This window comes from Chiloscyllium plagiosum, chromosome 11, assembly GCF_004010195.1.
Source record: "Chiloscyllium plagiosum isolate BGI_BamShark_2017 chromosome 11, ASM401019v2, whole genome shotgun sequence".
Classification (NCBI taxonomy): domain Eukaryota; kingdom Metazoa; phylum Chordata; class Chondrichthyes; order Orectolobiformes; family Hemiscylliidae; genus Chiloscyllium; species Chiloscyllium plagiosum.
The window spans coordinates 43,614,623-43,633,247 of NC_057720.1; the positions used below are offsets into that span (position 1 = coordinate 43,614,623).

General features: G+C 40.4%; 1 protein-coding gene across 2 annotated transcripts in view; it reads right to left on the minus strand.

Annotated features, from left to right (window-relative positions):
* Positions 1-18,625, minus strand: part of faf1 (Fas (TNFRSF6) associated factor 1) — a 415,349-nt gene that overhangs the window by 172,810 nt on the left and 223,914 nt on the right. Inside the window, exon 8 of one of the 2 annotated variants that reach the window (XM_043699221.1) lies at positions 9,683-9,769. The exons of the other annotated variant lie outside the window; for it this stretch is intronic. Within the exon in view, the coding sequence (XP_043555156.1) occupies positions 9,683-9,769 (87 nt within the window). The remainder of the gene's footprint in view (positions 1-9,682; positions 9,770-18,625) is intronic. 2 annotated transcript variants of the gene reach the window in all.

Here is an 18,625-nt window from a genome sequence, read left to right on the forward strand (position 1 = left end):
GGGCAGGGATAGGTATATACCGCAGGGAAAGAGGTATAACTGGAAGAAAGGCAATTATGGTGCGATTAGGCAAGATTTAGGATGCGTAGGACAGGGAAGGAAACTGCAGAGGATGGACACACTTGAAATGTGGAGCTTATTCAAGGAACAACTACTGCAGGTCCTTGATAAGTATACACCTATCAGGCAGGGAAATGGTTGTCAAGAGAGAGAGAGCCACAGTTTACTAAATAAGTTGAAGCTCTTGTCAAGAGAAAGAGGAAGGCTTATGTGAGGATAAGGGGTGAAGGCTCAGTTAAGGGGCTTGAGAGTTATAAGTTAGCCAGAAAAGACCTAAAGAGAGGGCCAAGAAGAGCCAGGAGGGGACATGAGAAGTCATTGGCGGATAGGATCAAGGAAAACCCTAAGGCTTTCTATAGGTATATCAGGAAGAAAAGCATGACCAGAGTATAAGATTAGGGCCAACCAAGATAGTAGTGAAACGTTGTGTGTGGAATCTGAGGACATAGAGGAAGCACTTAATTAATACTTTTTGTCAGTATTCACGTTCGAAAAGGGCAATGTTAATGAAAATATAGAGATATAGGCAAGAAGACTAGATGGGATAGAGGTTAACAAAGAGAAGGTTTTAGTAATTTTGGAAGATCTGAAAATAGATAAGACTCTGGGGCCAGATGAGTTTTATCCTTGGACTCTCTGGGAAGCCAGAAGGAGATTGCAGAGCCATTGGCTTCAATCTTTATGTCATCATTGTCGACAGAAGACCGGCAGATAACAAACGTTGTTCCCTTGATTAAGAAGGGGAGTCTGGACAACCCTAGTAATTATAGGCCAGTGAGCCTTAATTCGGCAGTGGATAAGTTGTTGGAAAAGGTTATAAGAGACAGAATTTATAATCATCTGGAAAAGAATAATTTGATTAGGGATAGTCAACACGGTTTTGTGAAGGGTAGGCTGTGCCTCACAAACCTTATTGGAGTTCTTTCGGAAGGTGACAAAACAGGTGGATGAGGGCAAGGCGGTTGACGTGGTGTATATGAACTTACAGTAAGGCATTTGATAAGGTTCCACATAGTAGGCTATTGCATAAAATAAGGAGTTTCAGGATTGAAGGTGGTTTAGCAGTTTGGATCAGAAATTGGATTGCTGAAAGAAGACAGAGGGTGGTGGTTGATGGGAAATGCTCATCCTGGAGCTCAGTTACCAGTGGTGTGCTGCAAGGATCTCTTCTGGGGTCACTGTTGTTTGTCATTTCTATAAACGATCTGGAGGTGGGCAGAGAAGGATGGGTTAGTAAACTTGCAGGTGGCAGTAAGGTAGGCAGAGTCGTGGACAGTGCCGAAGAATGTTGTGGGTTACAGAGTGACATAGATAAGATGCAGAGCTGGGTTGAGTAGTGGCAAATGGAGTTTAATGAGGAAAAGTGTGAGGTAGTTCACTTCGGAAGTAGTAACAGGAATGCAGAGTACTGGGCTAATGGTAAAATTCTTGGTAGTGTAGATGAACAAAGAGATCTCTGTGTCCAGGTGCATAAATCCCTGAAAGTTGCCACCCAGGTTGATAGGGTTGTTACAAAGGCATATGGTGTGATGGCGTTTATTGGTAGGGGGATTGAGTTTCGGAGCCACAAGGTCATGCTTCAACTGTACAAGACATTGGTAAGGCTGCACCTGGAGTATTGTGTGCGGTTTTGGTCACCGCATTTTAGGAAAGATGTGGAAGCTCTGAAAAGAGTTCAGAGGAGATTTACTAGGATATTGTCTGGTATGGAAGGAAGGTCTTACGAGGAAAGGCTGAGGGAATTGAGGGTGTTTTCATTGGACAGAAGGTTGAGAGGTGACTTAATCGAGATGTATAAGATAATCAGAGGGTTAAATAGGATGGACAGTGAGAGCCTTTTTCCTCAGATGGTGAAGGCTGACATGAGGGGACATAGCTTTAAATTGAGGGGTGATATAATTTAGGACAGATATTAGGGATACTCAGAGTAATAGGGGCGTGGAATGGCCTGACTATAACATAGTAGCTCACCAACGTTAAGGGCATTTAAACGGGACATACATATGGATAATAACGGAATGGTGTAGGTTAGATGGGCATCAGATTAATTTTGCAGGTCGGCGCAACATCGAGGGCCTGTACTGCACTGTAAAGTTCTATGTTCTATCCTTCCGATAGGAAGGAGACCAGAATTGCACACAATATTCCAAAAGTGGTCTAGCCAATGTCCTGTACAGCCGCAACTTGACCTCCCAACTCCTATACTCAATGCACTGACTAATAAAGGAAAGCATACCAGACACCTCCTTCATTATCCTATCTACCTGCTACTCCACTTTTGAGGAACTATGAACCTGCACTCCAAGGTCTCTTTGTTCAGCAACACTCTCCAAGACCTTATAGACTTAATGCAAGTCCTGTTCTGATGTGATTTTCCAAAATGCAGCGCCTCGTATTTATCTAAATTAAACTCCATCTGCCACTCCTCAGCCCATTGGCCCATCTGATCAAGATCCTGTCCTACTCTGAAGTAACCTTCTTCACTGTCCACTACACCTCCAATTTTGGTGTTATCTGCAAACCTATTAACTATACCTCCAATGTTCACATCTAAATCATTTATATAAATAACAAAAAGCATTGATCCTTGTGGCACACCACTGGTCACAGGCCTCCAGTCATAATTCTAATTTTTTATATTGAATTCAAATTCCACCATCTGCAGTGTTGGGATTAGAATCTGGTTTCGCAGAACGTTTGCCGAGTTTCTGGATTAATAGTCTATCAATAATACCACTAGGCCATTGCCTCCCCATATCTATTCATCATGAGTTTATCATCATTGATTCAGGTTAAACTCTTTGGTGAACAGAAGGTCGAGTCATTCTGGTGCCTCAGAGTAAAACATCTCAAGTCCAGATGGTTTTCTTTTGACATTAAAAATAATATGTCATGTATAAACACACACTGCTGGGAGGCTGAAATATATTTTTAAATCTCACTATCTGGTAAAAAAAAATATATTACAATAGGAAAACAATCCTACTTTCCTTACTTAGTTTCTAAATCTACTCAGTTAAATTTAATCAGTCAGTCTGGTATATATGAGCATAAATGTTACAAAATTTCGACAAATATCTGGAATAGACTTATTGGTATTCAGTGCAAATATTATTTTATTCTGGAGGAAAGAAACCCCAGATTTTGATGTTTTCTTATAACGAAGTGAAGAAAGTGTACACCCCAAACTAGTTCAAAGACAAAGCTCCAGCTAAGTGTACACCAATAATATAAACCGAAAACAATTTTATAGAGTCTACGTTATTTGCTGAGTAGTTTATTATTTTTCAAAACAACAGACTCGGATTTTTTCCATCCGGTTTGCATTCTGCTTCATGGCCTTAAAACAAATTCATGCACTATAGAAAATCAAGAATGTTGACAGAGCTTGGATAGCGCCTCATCATCTTGATTGTACAAAAGCTTTAAACCAACCAAATTATATGCAAATATAAGCGGTTTTTGTTTTTCTATTAACTCTTAAAACAAAGGCGAAAAATCTCGGCCATAACAACATATAAGCATCATTATTTTGATGCCTTTATGTTTCTGTACCATACTACATAATCTTATCATCTGCCAGGACCTAACAGACTTTTGCTGGCATGAAGTAACAAATCAAATACAAATCCCATCAGGGAATGGTCTAGAGCCCTTAGTTCTTAGCAATGAAAGCTGTTATCATTTTCTGAATTACAAGAACTATAAAAGGACACTCTACTCAAGCTATCACTGAATGTCACCTGAAAGCAATCACAAAAGGGCTCTACCTAGGCTTATCTCTGAGCTCTGTCACTAAGGCAACCAGAAGGGAATAAGTTTCAGTGGGTCTATGAATTTAGGAAACCATAAAAGCCAGGGCTAAAAGGTATGTGCAGCCTCACAAAGATTGACTGCATTAATACATTAGCAAATACTGTGAAACACTGGATAAATGTCAGCAATTATGGAAAGACTCTTCATAACAATGTATGGTGTCTGTCAACCCCTGTGGTGTGATATGTAACTGTCATTCACTGATGTATGTGCTCTATTTTTTCATTGACCTGAACCCGTATCACCACATGCAAATTGGTTTCAAGTTGAACAATTAAAACAAATTATTCTGTGGTTGGTTGTTCTCAAAGGTTTTACAGTGCTTAATAGTACCTAAGTCTTTGCAGTGCTTGTTCAGGAAATTTCATGGGACATTCTGCCTCAGTTTCAAGTTAATGATTGCAGTACATAAAAACAAATACTCAAAACCTGCATTTGCTTCCAGTCATTAAAATTTATTGTGAAAAAGACCCACAGTGCCATAGGAACCATTTTCACTATATTTCTTGTTAACCTCAAGCTCAATAAACAAGGAAACTAGATAGGCTTGCTGTAATTGGATTCCTGTATAATCTTGAGTCTCTTTTGAACCTGATGGACCTGGCTCATCTGGAAACATCAGTTAACTTAATCTAAGTCAACACTCATTTAATATATTCTTTTTCAGATCCCTTTAGGTAGTAAAAATACACTGTCTGCTGCAGCTCTCACTTTAATGAGGGATGGGATACTGTACGAGTTCTCGATAACTCTTTGTTTTGGCAGAACCTCACTGGGGGGGGGGGGAATATATAGACTTGTGCTGGTTAGCAAATGTCTTCATGCTGAGTAAGTTCAACCAAGACAAAGAATCTGGCTGGTTAGCATTTTACAGTTTAACAAGGGCACATTTTCAGTCTTGAGGGCAAGAATAATTTTTAACACCGCAAATAACACCTCAAATTCTGAGTAGCATCCTCTTGAAAGACTATAAATTGGAATTACAAAAGTTTACTGTTATTTATGAAAAATAAATTATTTTATAATATTATCTAGTATGTTGACATCATCTCAACAACATTGAGAACTTCAATTCTAAACTGGTTTCCTTTTAAAACCAGTGTCGATTTCAAAACATTTTCAGAGATGAGTGATAGGATCTCTCATTGGCCATTCACCTTTAAGTAAATTGATGGCATTACACAAAGATAATGAACACATTTATTGTTGGAAGCTGGACTATGAGCTAACATGGAATTTTTTTTCAAAAACAAATTTTCTCTCTTCACATTTCCTTCATAAGACTTATGGCAGCATGTTGAAAGATTATCGTGGAACTACCAACACCTCTATATTCAACTGGAACGAAATAAGTTGCTTGAGAATGATCTAGCCATGCAACTGTGAAGCATTTTCAGTGAAAAACTTCATGTCCCAATCAAGGACACCAGGTACCAAGATGGCATCCTTCTCAGATGCTCAAGCTTTAAAAAGGCTGCTGTTGCAATCTCAATGGACATTAAAATGATTTGGATTATAGTCACAATGTGACACTCTTCCTCCCTGGATGGGCTGACTTAAATACTTGATGATGAACAGCTTTCCAGAAAATCTTTCAACGTGAACAGGATGCTTAAAGTGTCAATGTTGAGTTATTCATGATGAATACAACTAGCTTAAAAACATCATTCAAGTGACTGACTACATTCTTGTGTCATGGAAGTAACTACTGCTGCTGGAAGAGTTTTTCAGGCAACTAGTTCACAAAAGATATCATGCCCAGTGAGAAACTGAGATCTTGCCAGCAGTAGAAAAATAATCTAATCAGCTCTAATCATTCGGAATGCTGCACCATGAGTCTGAATTCAATACTGGTTGGAGCTGGGGCCATTTTCTGAGAAGACACCGCTCACATTTTTCACTAATTTACAGTCTTGCTGGCTCCCTATTTGGTTACAGTTTCATAAAGGCTCTATAAAACCTTATTCAAGTGGTCAATATTCACTTGTTAACAATGAAAGCATCCTTAACTGACGATATCCTATGAAGGAATGATTGGACATGTTGATCTTACCACTGGAATTTAGAAGAATGAGAGACAATCTCATTGAATCTGGGAGAAATGTGAAATCTGGAAAGGATGGATGTGAGAGGAAATTTCACCTTCTGGGAGAGATGAGTACTGGAGATTACAAATAGGTGGTCTCCTTTTTAACCGAAGAACATAAAGACTTTGAAGACATAAATTCTTTTCACTCAGAAATTTTCTAATCTTTTCCCCCAGACAGCATGGAATATTTTTGCAGCTTACATAAATTCTTGATTGGCATGGGAGCCAAAAGTTATAGAGATAGTCAGAAATGTAGACTCATGCTCACGATCAGATTAGCCTCATCTTATCAAAAGATACAAGATCAAGAGCAGGTGTACTCCTGCTCCTAATTTGTATGTACAATGTACATCATTGCATCCAATATTGTTTTCACATGGACATGATCACTCGTCACAGGAAAATGTCAGATATGTTTCTGTCTCTGTTGAAGGTAGAAATGCTAGAAGTTACAGATAGTGTGGCTGATGGGTAAGGGAAGGGGGTGGAAGAAGTAGTTAAGAGTCCAAAGCAGGTTTATAACATCAAGTGAAGAATCACTTGTCAGGTCACTGCTGAACTCAACTTTGAAATAAGTGGTATCAGAGTAGTTGTCAGGTGCCTCAAATAAGGTGCAACCAAAATGAACAGCACATTTGACAACCACTAGTCTGCAACAGACAACAGTGGTTCATGTCAGGGTAGATAATAGTTTTGCAATGGTATTTTGAGAAGCCAACCTACCTGTGTTAAATAATACTATAAATGAACCTATTATTTTCTGAAGTGTCAATATGGAAGATTTACATAAACAAGATAGTCCTTAAATATTGCATCAATTTGCAGAGGTCTGCTGACAGTTAACATTGATGTTTATGTCTGACTGACAAGAGAGAGAAGAAACAATAATTGACCCTGACATCCATCCATATAGTTTACCCGAATCAGTGGCAGGCTGAGTCCAAGGATAGGCAATAGGAAAAGGAGGAGCGTGTGTCCCCTAGATAGATTCTTATAAGAAAATGGTGCAACCTGTAGGATGGTCATCAAAAGTTGATGACAAATTTTTAAGCCCTGACTTGATGCCTGGCATTCACTTTAGCCCTGACTTGATGCCTAGAATTCACTTTGTTGAACTGGTTGCAAACCATAGAGCATAGTACAAGAGGGTCTCCAATCCAAAGTGTTGACTGGATGGAAGTACTGGATAAATGTTGGGACAACCATATTGTATCATTGAACTGTACTAGGCCGAAGGTATGTTTAATGAGGTTTTCCAATGCATTTGTTAAGTAGGATATACTGCAGGAATAGAGTGAGATTGAACATTTTTACATTATTGCAATTGTAAATGATGCAAAGGAAAAGGCTACCAACAGAGAAAGAATATGGTAATCGACTATCGTACAATCCCAAAAACAAATTTATGCAACACTTAAACATATTTTTTTGACTGCTGTATTTATAGAGAAAAGAAAGAAATTATTCCTTTCTCAGGCTGAAGAATTTGCAAATTGCAACAGAGAATTATAACTCACTACAAAACTGGAAAAATATTTACAGTGGGATTCATGAATTCCTTAAAGTTTCAAAATTTGGGTGTGGATTATTTGTGTGTAAAAGTCAAGCGTGTGGAGCCAAGAGTAAGGGGGGTGCAAGGAGTGGGGCTGGAAAAGGGGGCGGGGATGGAATGTAAAGGCAAGAAGGTGGACAAGGTAGACAAGAGGTTGATGATGGCAAGACTGAGGCTGAGAGGAAGCCCGAGTTCAAGGGTGAGTGAGAACAACAAGGAGAATTGAGGGAGGGGTGGACACTGGTGTATCTCGGGCAGGAACAGACATGAGGAATAGGCAGAGATTGAGGCTAAGAGCGAGGGAGGGAGAAAAGGTGAACAGGAGGAGCAAAACAGCATGGGCAAAAACAGACTAGCAGGAAATGCAGAGGGCAAATAGTGAGATGGTGAGAGATGGTGAACAGTGCGCTGAGTGAGGACTAGAGTGGCAGTTGGGATGGACATAGAGCAAAGGCCAGGACTGATTTGCTGGTGATGCAGCAAGCATGGGTGAGACAAGCGATGTGTCAAGTGAGGCTGATGGCAGAGAGTGAGGATAAGTAGGGCATAGGAGAGTGTGAGGATGGGGTATGAATTAGGGGATGCAGACAGGGTGCTGGATGAGCACAGCCAAGTGGAGGGCAGTTGGGAGATCAGCCAAGGGGAAATGCAAGTAGCACAGAAAGAGACAGAGAGACAGAGAGAGAGAGAGAGAGAGAGACAGAGAGAGAGAGAGAGACAGAGAGAGAGACAGAGACAGAGAGAGAGACAGAGAGAGAGAGAGAGACAGAGACAGAGAGAGAGACAGAGAGAGAAGGTGAGCAGATATGACAGAGGGGGAAGAGTACAACAGAGAGGAGAGTACAACAGTGGGGGAATACAACAGATATAGGAGAGTGAGCAAAGGAGAAACAGAATGGAGAGAGAAAACTGGGACAAGGAGAGCAAATGGGGTCAGTGAGACAGCAATACAGGGAGGGAGGGAGAGCGATAAAGCCAGCGTGGGATAGCGAATAGAGACAGGAAGGGGCAATGAAAGCCAGGAGAGCTAAAGAAGAAGTGAGACAATAGGATGTGGAAAAGTCTGTAAAAAATAGAGGGAGGATGAAAACTATGGGGAGGCGGGGGCATGAGAGATACGGTGAAAATGAGAAGAAAGGTATAGCAAAATGTGAGAGGGGAGTGATGGGAGGTGAGGTGGGAGGCGGGAGACTGGACAGCGGGAGGCGGTAGGGGATGGACAGTGGGGGAAAAGGGACAGCGGGAAAGGGGGAGAAACTGGCAGAAGAGGGAAGAGACACCAAGAGGAGGGAAAAAGCAAGAGGAGAGAAGGACAACAAAACACAAAGGATGAGGGTCCACGAAGCGGGCAGGGTCAACAGAAAAAGGGAAGGGACAGTGAGAGAGTGAGACACAGCAAAAGAGAGGGACAGCAGGCAAGCTTGCACAAAATGACAGAATAATACTTAATTTTAATGACAGTCAATTATCTTAACTCTGGATTTATTGGAGCATGATTAATCAATATTTAGGAAGAATTGTCACAGTTAATTCTATATCACCCACCTAGACCATGATATCTATTATGAGCAAAGGTCTTGAAATTATTAAGACACAATATCAAATTAGCATTTTGCTTCATGGAACTTTTTTACCCCCAAAATAAAAGCTGATCAGCCCTGTATTAATTTCCTCATACCTTAAATATCTCTGTGTAAAATCATGCCAACAGCTCAAGCATTAACAAAATTACTAAGCTAACAAAATTCTAAGCTACAGTGGACAGGATTTCATTCCAATTGATTTTAAAAAGTTAAATCAGTTTACAAAAAACTTGTTGAATGTACTGAATGGATGGCTGAATTATTTCAGAGGAAAGCCTTTATGCATGCAGATACTAAAACATCTTGAAATGTTTATACAGCTGACTGGTCTCAACTATGGGTAAATCTGAAAAGTAAGCTCCTGTGCCCTACGCTTCTCTTCAATTTTGAAAAGATGTTTGGCTAATGGTTACAATGGTCATATAAAAAGAGTAATGCAGAAATGAAAATATATCAAAACCACATACTAACAAAAGCAGAAGTACATAAAAGAACATCTGCTGAAAGTTTGTGATGAATAGGCAAGAGAAATTCTAAGGATTGAAGCACAGTACAAATTCTTTGAAAGTATATTACACTTACAGAGTCATCCTCAGCAGAGGCAGGCCAGCCTTCCCAAATCTGGTGACGGACATGGATGTTTGTGAGATCAAATATGTTACGCTTTACCTAGTAAAAAGAAAAATTTTAGAGGATACAACACACTGCATTTTGTTTTATTTAAAGTCATCTCAAGCACAGTATATTTCAATGCAAGCCTTTTCTACTCTTTCACAGGGTGTGAGCATCACTGGCTGCTCAGCATTTGTTGCCCTCAAGAAGGAAATCATGAGCTGCCACCTTGAACTGACGCAATCAATGTGGTTTTAAGTGCAGCCATAGTAATGTGAAAAATACCAGAATGTTGAGTCAGTGACAATGGCAAAGGCAATATAGTCCCAAGTCAAGATGGTATGTAGCTTGGAGAGCAATTTACAAGTGATGGTGATTCTGCTGTTCTGGTCTTTCCAGGCAGTACAGGTCACAGCTTTGGAAGTGCTGTTGAATAAGACTTGATAAGTTATTGAATGCATATTATATATGGTGCACATACTGTATATAGGTTTTGGTTCTTGAACGAGTGAATAGTTTTTGCCATTTCAAATGCAGATAAACTGAGTAGTTATTCATATCCTGTCCATAACCGGAGCCTTCAAACTTGACCATTTTTAAAAGTTAGTTCATGATATGTGAAATTTGCTGGCAAAAACAATATTTGTTGTTCACTGCGTAAAATTAGGACAATTTAAAGACCAAGTTGGTTGCAAAGGAGACAATCATACTGGATATCTGAATGATAAGAATTGGATCATTGGCAGGAATTTAAATTTTACAGTATGACACAGATTAAAAATGACCAGTGGGCTGCCAGGAAGGTAAGCAAACTGTTTAAAAAGCTTCCCTCAGGAATCTGCAGCCTCCAAAATAATTGCAGCGAGGGAAGAGAGAATGAGGACCAGGGGGCTGCCGGGAAAGTAAACAAACTGTTTGAAAAGCTTATTTATTTGGGCAGCAGCTGAACCCGAGACATCCATCCATCCATGTCTCCCATCCATCCTCCTCCTCGAACCAAAAAAAAGGACTCTGTGGTGAGTTGGTAAGGAAAGGATTTTGGTAAGTTAAGTTGGTTAAAAAGAAAACTTCTTTCCTTTTTCAAAACTTTAGTCTCAACTTAGGTAAAACTTAAGATTGAAAATGGCAGGAGATCTCAGACCTGTGTCATGTTCCTCTTGCCCAATGTAGGAGCTCAGGGACACAGCTGGTGTCCCTGGCTCCTTCTTTTCCAAGAAGTGTGTCCAGTTGCAGCTTTTGTTAGACCACATGACAGCTCTGGAGCTGCAGATGGACTCACTTTGGAGCATACGCAATGCTGAGTGGCTCGTGGACAGCATGATTAGTGAATTGGTCACGTCGCAGATTAGGATTGCTGAGGGAGAAAGGTAATGTGTGACCAAAGGCAGAGAAAGAGCAGGAAGGCAGTGCAGGTGTCCCCTGCGGTCATCTATCTCCAAAACAGGTATACCATTTTGGATACCGTTAGAGGAGATGGCTCACTAGGAAAGGCAGCAGTAACAAGTTCATAGCACTGTGACTGGCTCTGCTGTACAGAGGGGGAGGGAGGAAAAAAAGGGTGGAAGCACTATAGTCATAGGAGATTCAATTGTAAGGGGAACAGATAGGCGTTTTGTGGTCAGAAAATGAGACTCCTGAATGGTATGTTGCCTCCCAGGTGCGTGGGTCAGGAATGTCTTGGATTGACTGCAGAAAATTCTCAAGGGGGAAGGGTAAACAGCCAATTGGTGTGGTGCATGTAGGCACCAATGATATAGGTTAAAAAAAACAGGATGAGGTGTGACATAAAGGATTTAGGGAGTTAGGAACCAAGTTAAAAAATAGGACCTCAGGAGGTAGTAATGTCAGAATTGCTTCCAGTGTCACGTAGAGTAGGAATGATAGAATATTTAAGATGAATCCATGGCTTGAGAGATGGTGCAGGAGGGAGGGGTTCAGATTTTTGGCACATTGGGACCAGTTCTGGGGGAGGTGGGATGATTACAAATTAGATGCTCTACACCTGGGCCGGACTGGAACCAATGTCCTTGGTAGTGCTTTTGCTGATACCTTTGGGGAGGGTTTAAACTAATGACAATAGACAATGGACAATGGACAATGGACAATAGGTGCAAGAGTAGGCCATTCTCCCCTTCGAGCCAGCACCACCATTCATTATGATCATGGCTGATCATCCTCAATCAGTATCCTGTTCCTGCCTTATCCCCATAATCCTTGATTCCACTACCCTTAAGAGCTCTATCCAACTCTGAATGTGGCAGGGGAACAGGTACCAAATGAGGAGGTAGTGATTAAAGCCTGTAAGGAACTAGATAATGAAGTCAGCATGACTAAGGGGAAAGAGTAGGCAGGAAGTGGCGACATACGCAGAGGGATTGGTGGTCTGAGGTGCATTTGTTTTAATGCAACTAGTATGGTAGGTAAGCCAGATGAATTTAGGGCTTGGATTAGTACCTAGGAGTATGATGTTATTGCTATTACCGAGACTTGTTTGAGGAAAGGGCATCATGATTGGCAACTAAATGTCCCAGGATATTGATACTTCAGGTGGGATAGAGAGGGAGGTAAAAGGGGTTGACGAGTTGCATTACTGGTCAGAGAGGATATCACAGCTGTGCTGAAGGAGGGCATTATAGAGGACTCGAGTAGTGAGGCACTATGGGCAGAGCTCAGAAATGGGAAGGGTGCGGTTCACAATGTTGGGCTGTACTACAGGCCTCTAAACAGTGAACATGAGATACAGGTACAAATATGTACCTGTATCAAACAAAGATGTTGGAGCAACAGGGTGGTGTGATAGGAGATTTTAATTTTCCCACCATTGACAGGAATTCACAGTGTTAGAGGATTGGATGGAGCAGAATTTGTAAGGAGCATTCAGGAGGGTTTTCTAGAGCAGTATGTAAGTAGTCCAACTCGTGAAGGGGCCATGCTGGACCTGAGCCCAGCCAGGTGGCTGAAGTTTCAGTGGGGGATTACTTTGGGAATAGTGATCACAATTCCATATGTTTTAGGATACTCATGGACAAAGACAAGAGTAGTCCTCAGGGAAGAGTGCTAAATTGGGGGAAGGCCAACTACATCAAAATTCGACAGGAGCCGGGGAATGAAGATTGGGAGCAGCTGTTTGAAGGGAAATCCACATTTGATATGTGAGAGGTTAATTAGAGTTCAGGAGAGATAGGCTCCTGTGAAAATTAGGGATAGAAATGGCAAGATTAGGGAACCATGGACAACAGATGAAGTTTGAGAAAGTTCCCCACAGTAGGTGGAGAAAGTGATGTCGCATGGGGTCCAGCTTATTCTAGCTAGATGGATAGAGAACTGGTTGGGCAACAGGAGACAGAGGCTAGCTAAAGGAAAAAGGATGTGTACATAAAGTCTAAGTGACAGAAGTCCGACGAAAGTTTGGAAAAATATCAGGAACGTAGGACCAATCTGACAGGAGGAATTAAGAGGGCTAAAAGAGGTCATGAGATATCCTTAGTGATCAGGGTTAAGGAAAACTTCCAAAGCCTTTTATTCATATATAAGGAGCAAGAGGGTAACGAGGGAAAAGGTTGGCCCACTCAAGTACAAAGGAGGAAAGATATGCATGGAGTCAGAGAAAATGGGTGAGATTCTTAATGAGTACTTTGCATCGGTATTCACTGAGGAGAGAGACATGGAGTATGTTGAAGTTAGGAATAGATCTTTGATTACTCTAGGTCAAGTCAGCATAAGGAAGGAGGAAGTCTTGTGTATTCTAAAAGGCATTAAGGTAGACAAGTCCCCAGGACCGGATGGGATCTATCCCAGATTACTGAGGGAAATGAGAGGAAATAGCTGGGGCTTTAACAGACATCTTTGCAGCATCCTTGAAAACGGGGGAGGTCCCACAGGACTGGAGAATAGCTAATGTTGTCCCCTTGTTTAAGGAGAGTAACAGGGATAATTCAGGTAATTACAGATCTGTGAGCCTGACATCAGTGGTAAGGAAGTTACTGGAGAAGATATTAAGGGATAGAATATATACCCATTTGGAAGAAAATGGGCTTATCAGTGATAGACAACATGGTTTTGCACAGGGAAGGTCATGTCTTACAAACCTAATAGAACTTTTTGAAGTTGATTGATGAGGGAAGGATGTAAATGTCAGATACTTGGACTTTGGTAAGGCGCTTGATAAGGTTCCCAATGGTAGGCCGATGGAGAAGGTGAAAGTGAAGTCGCATGGGGTCCAGGGTGTTTCTAGCGAGATGGATAGAGAAGTGGTTGGGCAACAGGAGACAGGAGACAGAGGAGTAGTGGAAGGGAGCTTCTCAAAATGGAGACCTATGACCCACATGGATCCATGTTGAGACCACTGTTGTTTGTAATATACAAAAATGATTTGGAGGAAGGTGGAGGTTGTCATATTAGCAAGTTTGCTGATGACACCAAGAATGGTGGAGGAGCAAATAGTGAAGGGGGCTGTCGGAGAATACAGCAGAATATAGATAGACTGGAGAGTTGGGCAGAGAAATGGCAGATGGAGTTCAATCAGACAAATGCGAGCTAATGAATTTTGGAAGATGCAGTTCCAGAGCAAACTACACAGTAAATGGAAAGGTGCTGGGGAAAACCGATGTACAGAGAGTTCTGGGTGTTCAGGTCCATTGTTCCCTGAAGGTGGCAACGCAGGTCAGTAGAGTAGTCAAGGCGGCATATGGCATGCTTTCCTCCATCGGACAGGGTACTGAGTACAAGAGTTGGTAGGTCTTGTCACAATTGTATACAACTTTGGTTTGGCCACATTTGGAATACTGCATACAGTTCTGGTCGCCACATTACCAAAAGAATGCGGATGCTTTGGAGAGGGTGCAGAGGAGGTTCACCAGGATGTTGCCTGGTATTGAGGTCATGCTAGCTATGAGGAGAGGTTGAGTAGATTAGGATTATTTCATTGGAAAGAAGGCGGTTGAGGGGGGGGACCTGATTGAGGCCTACAAAATCATGAGAGGTGTAGACAGGGTGGATAGCAAGAAACCTTTTCCCCCCCAGAGTTGAGGACTCAATTACCAGGGGTGACAAGTTCAAACTGAGGGGGGAAAAGTTTAGGGGAGTTATACATGGAAAGTTCTTTATGCGAGGGTGGTGGGTTCCTGGAATGCATTGCCAGCAGAGGTGGTAGGGGCGAGAACGATAGCGTCATTTAAGATGTATCTCGACTGATATGTGAATGGGCAGGGAGCAAAGGGATACAGATCCTTAGAAATTAGACGGCAGGTTTAGATAGTGGATCTGGATCAGAGCAGGCTTGGAGGGCCGAAGGGCCTGTTCCTGCGCTGTAATGTTCTTTGTTCTTTGACTCAAAGGGACTAAGAAATCTGCATATCATTATATCGTTTAAGAGACTTGATTTAAAGAATTCATGGGTATTATCTAAATCCCTTTTTTTTCTTGTTTAGGAAAATCTAGAACGACAAAATTTTCCAAGAAGTGCCTTACTATTAAAGCATACATCTATATAATACACTGAAGAACACAGATATCATCATAAACCATAACTCCGATAAATGTTATAACCCAAATTAACATTAGCAAAACAAAACTAATGGAACTATCCTTATTTTATCAAATTGCTGTTGGAAAGCATTAGCATGCTTTGACTGCTAAATTTCTTTTTATATGCCTGGCAAATTCTAAACAATATTCTGCTCAAATACGTATAAGAAAAATTACAAAGTGTCAGTTTATTACTAATGTATCATACAAGTACGATAAGCTACTTGGAGGGAAACAAATTGAACACTTCATGCTCTATCCCATGAATTAAAGGAGCAAATAAAGAATACAAATTTTGCATTAGTCCTATGCATTAAAACTCAGACTTCCAAACAATAAACATCAAACCAAATCTTAATACCAAAGAAAATCCCCATAAATAGCAATGTCCCACATTACAAAAAAAAACTGATCATCAGTAAGACTTGCACATTAACCCTTCGAGCAGCTGAACATAACCTATCAGTGTTTTTGTAGTTTTGGAAACAGAAATAGACATAGAAATTTGAGTTCACTGAAAACATCACTGTACATGCTTTCTTTAAAAGTCAAATTAGATTTTGAGAAATGCAAGATATTTCTAATAACGTTTGCAGCAAATTAAAAAAATTCCAATTTTTTTATTTTCGGATTTCAAAAATTAAAGGAAATTATGTTGGACATTATGTTGGATCAATATTTTACAAGGATTCATTATAACTTATTAAATTTTGTATTCTGTCCCTCAGTCTGTAATTTAACTCCCATGATCTTATCTGCCTTTTAATTACTTTCTCAACTTGCCATGCCATCTTCAATGATTGGGCATGTAGATTACGTGATGCCTGTTCTCATACCAATGCTCCCTGTAAACTGTGCGGCCACTTGGAAGTCTGGCGCATTACCAATGCATTGGCCTCCGATTCCACAAGTCACTGCTGTGCATGGACCGCTGTATTCCACGCAACAGAAAAACTAATTAGAGGGAATGTCATCCTTCACCTCCATCAGAATTATATGCTTTGTTTAACACTGCCTCTCCTCTTTACTAAGTTTCAACTGATTACATGCCATTTTTCTCCAAGCTTATTTAGGTCGTCTTAAATTTTATCACTATCTTTTTCACAGTCCAAAGTATACAAATCTTGGAATTGATCTTGTACTCTCAAAGTTAAATCATTAAAAGGTACCTTGCTCTCTGGGAAACATAATTATAAACCTTCCTCAAATACAAAAGCAATCCATCATCATTAATCTGGTTCCAGAGGAGGCTTTGTAGCCAAGGTGCCACTGCTTTCATTCAATGGGTTTCAACTATATTACATGGCAATTTCTCAAATGCCTTTGAAAGTCTATTGGGACCATATCAACTGCACTAATTTCACTGTACCTCATCAAAATTACTATCGAATTAGTTAAATACAAGTTGCCTTTCATAATTCATGCACTCCTCCCTTAATTAATCTACACTTGTTCAGCTGGCTGTTAAATTTGTCCTAAGTTATACTTGATAAAAACTCTCAGGATGGAAGATAAACTGACTGGCCCAGAATTTCTGGATTTATCCTAACACCATTTTTTTAACAAGGGTCTAACATGTACAACTTTCCAGTCTTTACCATTCTCAAATCCATGGAAGATTTGAAGACTAAAACCAACACCTCAAATTTCAACACTGACTTTCCTCAGCATGCTCAGATACACCTGATCTGTTGTTGATGGTTTAGCAAAGTACTGCCAGCCTTTTGAATGCTTTCACTGAATTAACTTTTAGCCCATCCAATATCTCTGGGATCTCACCATTCACTAAGTTTGGCAATATCTGTTCCTTTATGTAACGACAAATACAATGTAATCAGTTAACATGTGAACCATGCCCACTATTTCCAAGCGTCAATCTCTCTTTTGGACACAAATCAGTTCAACCCTCCCTTGTACTCCTCTTTTCTGACTTACACTGACCCTTCTTCAGAACTGACAGCAGCTAGAAAGAGATGGTATTTATCCTGGTGAGGGGCGAACGGAGTAAGCAGATGGCAATTCGACAATCCCTTTGTGTACCCAACTTTCTAATCTCTCTGGACTCCATCTCCTGCTATTGACTCATTACTTCTAACTAGTATCTAAAAAGCAGACTGACACTTGGAAACAGCGAGCATGGCTGACACATTAACTGAGCACTTGGCATCTGTCTATATCAAGGGAACAGATATCAACTGTACAGGGTGTTGGGCACTGCACCTAAAGGATGATATACAGTGTTGATCCCCATATTTTAAAAAGTATATACTGACATTGGAAACTGTTCAAAAAAGATTCATGATGCTGACTGCTGGAATGAAATGCTTGATTTTACAAAAAAAATGTTAGGCCTTTATTCATTACAGTTTAGAAGAATCAGGGGCAATCTTATTGAAACTTACAAGGGGGCTTGACAGAGTAGATATTGAGAAGATGTCTCTACTACTAGGAGGGAATCTTAGACTAGGCACAAAGTTACATAATAAGGGAATATTCACTTAAAGCTGAGATGCGAAGGAATTTCTTCTCCAATAGGGAGATAACCAGAGACGGTAGAGGCTAGATTACTGAAAGCATTTAAAGACGAAGCATACAGACTTTTCAAATATTAGGAAGGTGACAGCTGTGCTGAGCTCACAATGAAAGGGGGGGTTCAGGCGTGGATCAGATCAGTCGTGATCTCATTGAATGGCATGGTAGGTTTGAGAGGTCAAATAGTCTACTGCTGTTCCTAATTCTAATGTTTTTGATTCTCTCATATTATCATCATGACATACACATTTTTTCTATTTCAAAAGCAGCAGTAGTTCTGAATTATGGAGTCTGACAGATCATGTCTAATTGGAAAATGAATGTTGCACTCCAGCAAAAGAATGGAAAAGCATACTTTACCACAAAGCCAATATTAGCATGTACTTTATGCTTATTTTGTGGATACACTGTTGCTTCTGAGCTACACAATTCTCACTTTTTGCATACTGTAGTCATTCAATTAAAAATGTTTATTATTTGCTACAAGTCTATATTTTTATAATTTGCACTTTTGTATCATTTCTATCAGAAACAAATTGTTGGATTCAGTTTATCTATTGCCATTAACCTTTAACCACTTTCCTGCACTACATTTACTGTCCATGACAATTATTACATTTTGTATTTGAGTTTGCCCTTCTTTCCTCTCTAACCTAAGGTCTCTTCTTTTCTATCCTGTCCTCATTCCTGTTCCTTATCCCTCCTACAAGCCCAAATTCACCTTTTCTGTTAGGTCTCTGTTGCTACATAATGCTAATAAAGTTTGATCTAGTCAGAACATCTTTGCTCTCTCAGAATGATCATGACTTCTTCAAATTTTCACCCCTACAATATGTCTGCAAGTTCCTAATCTAT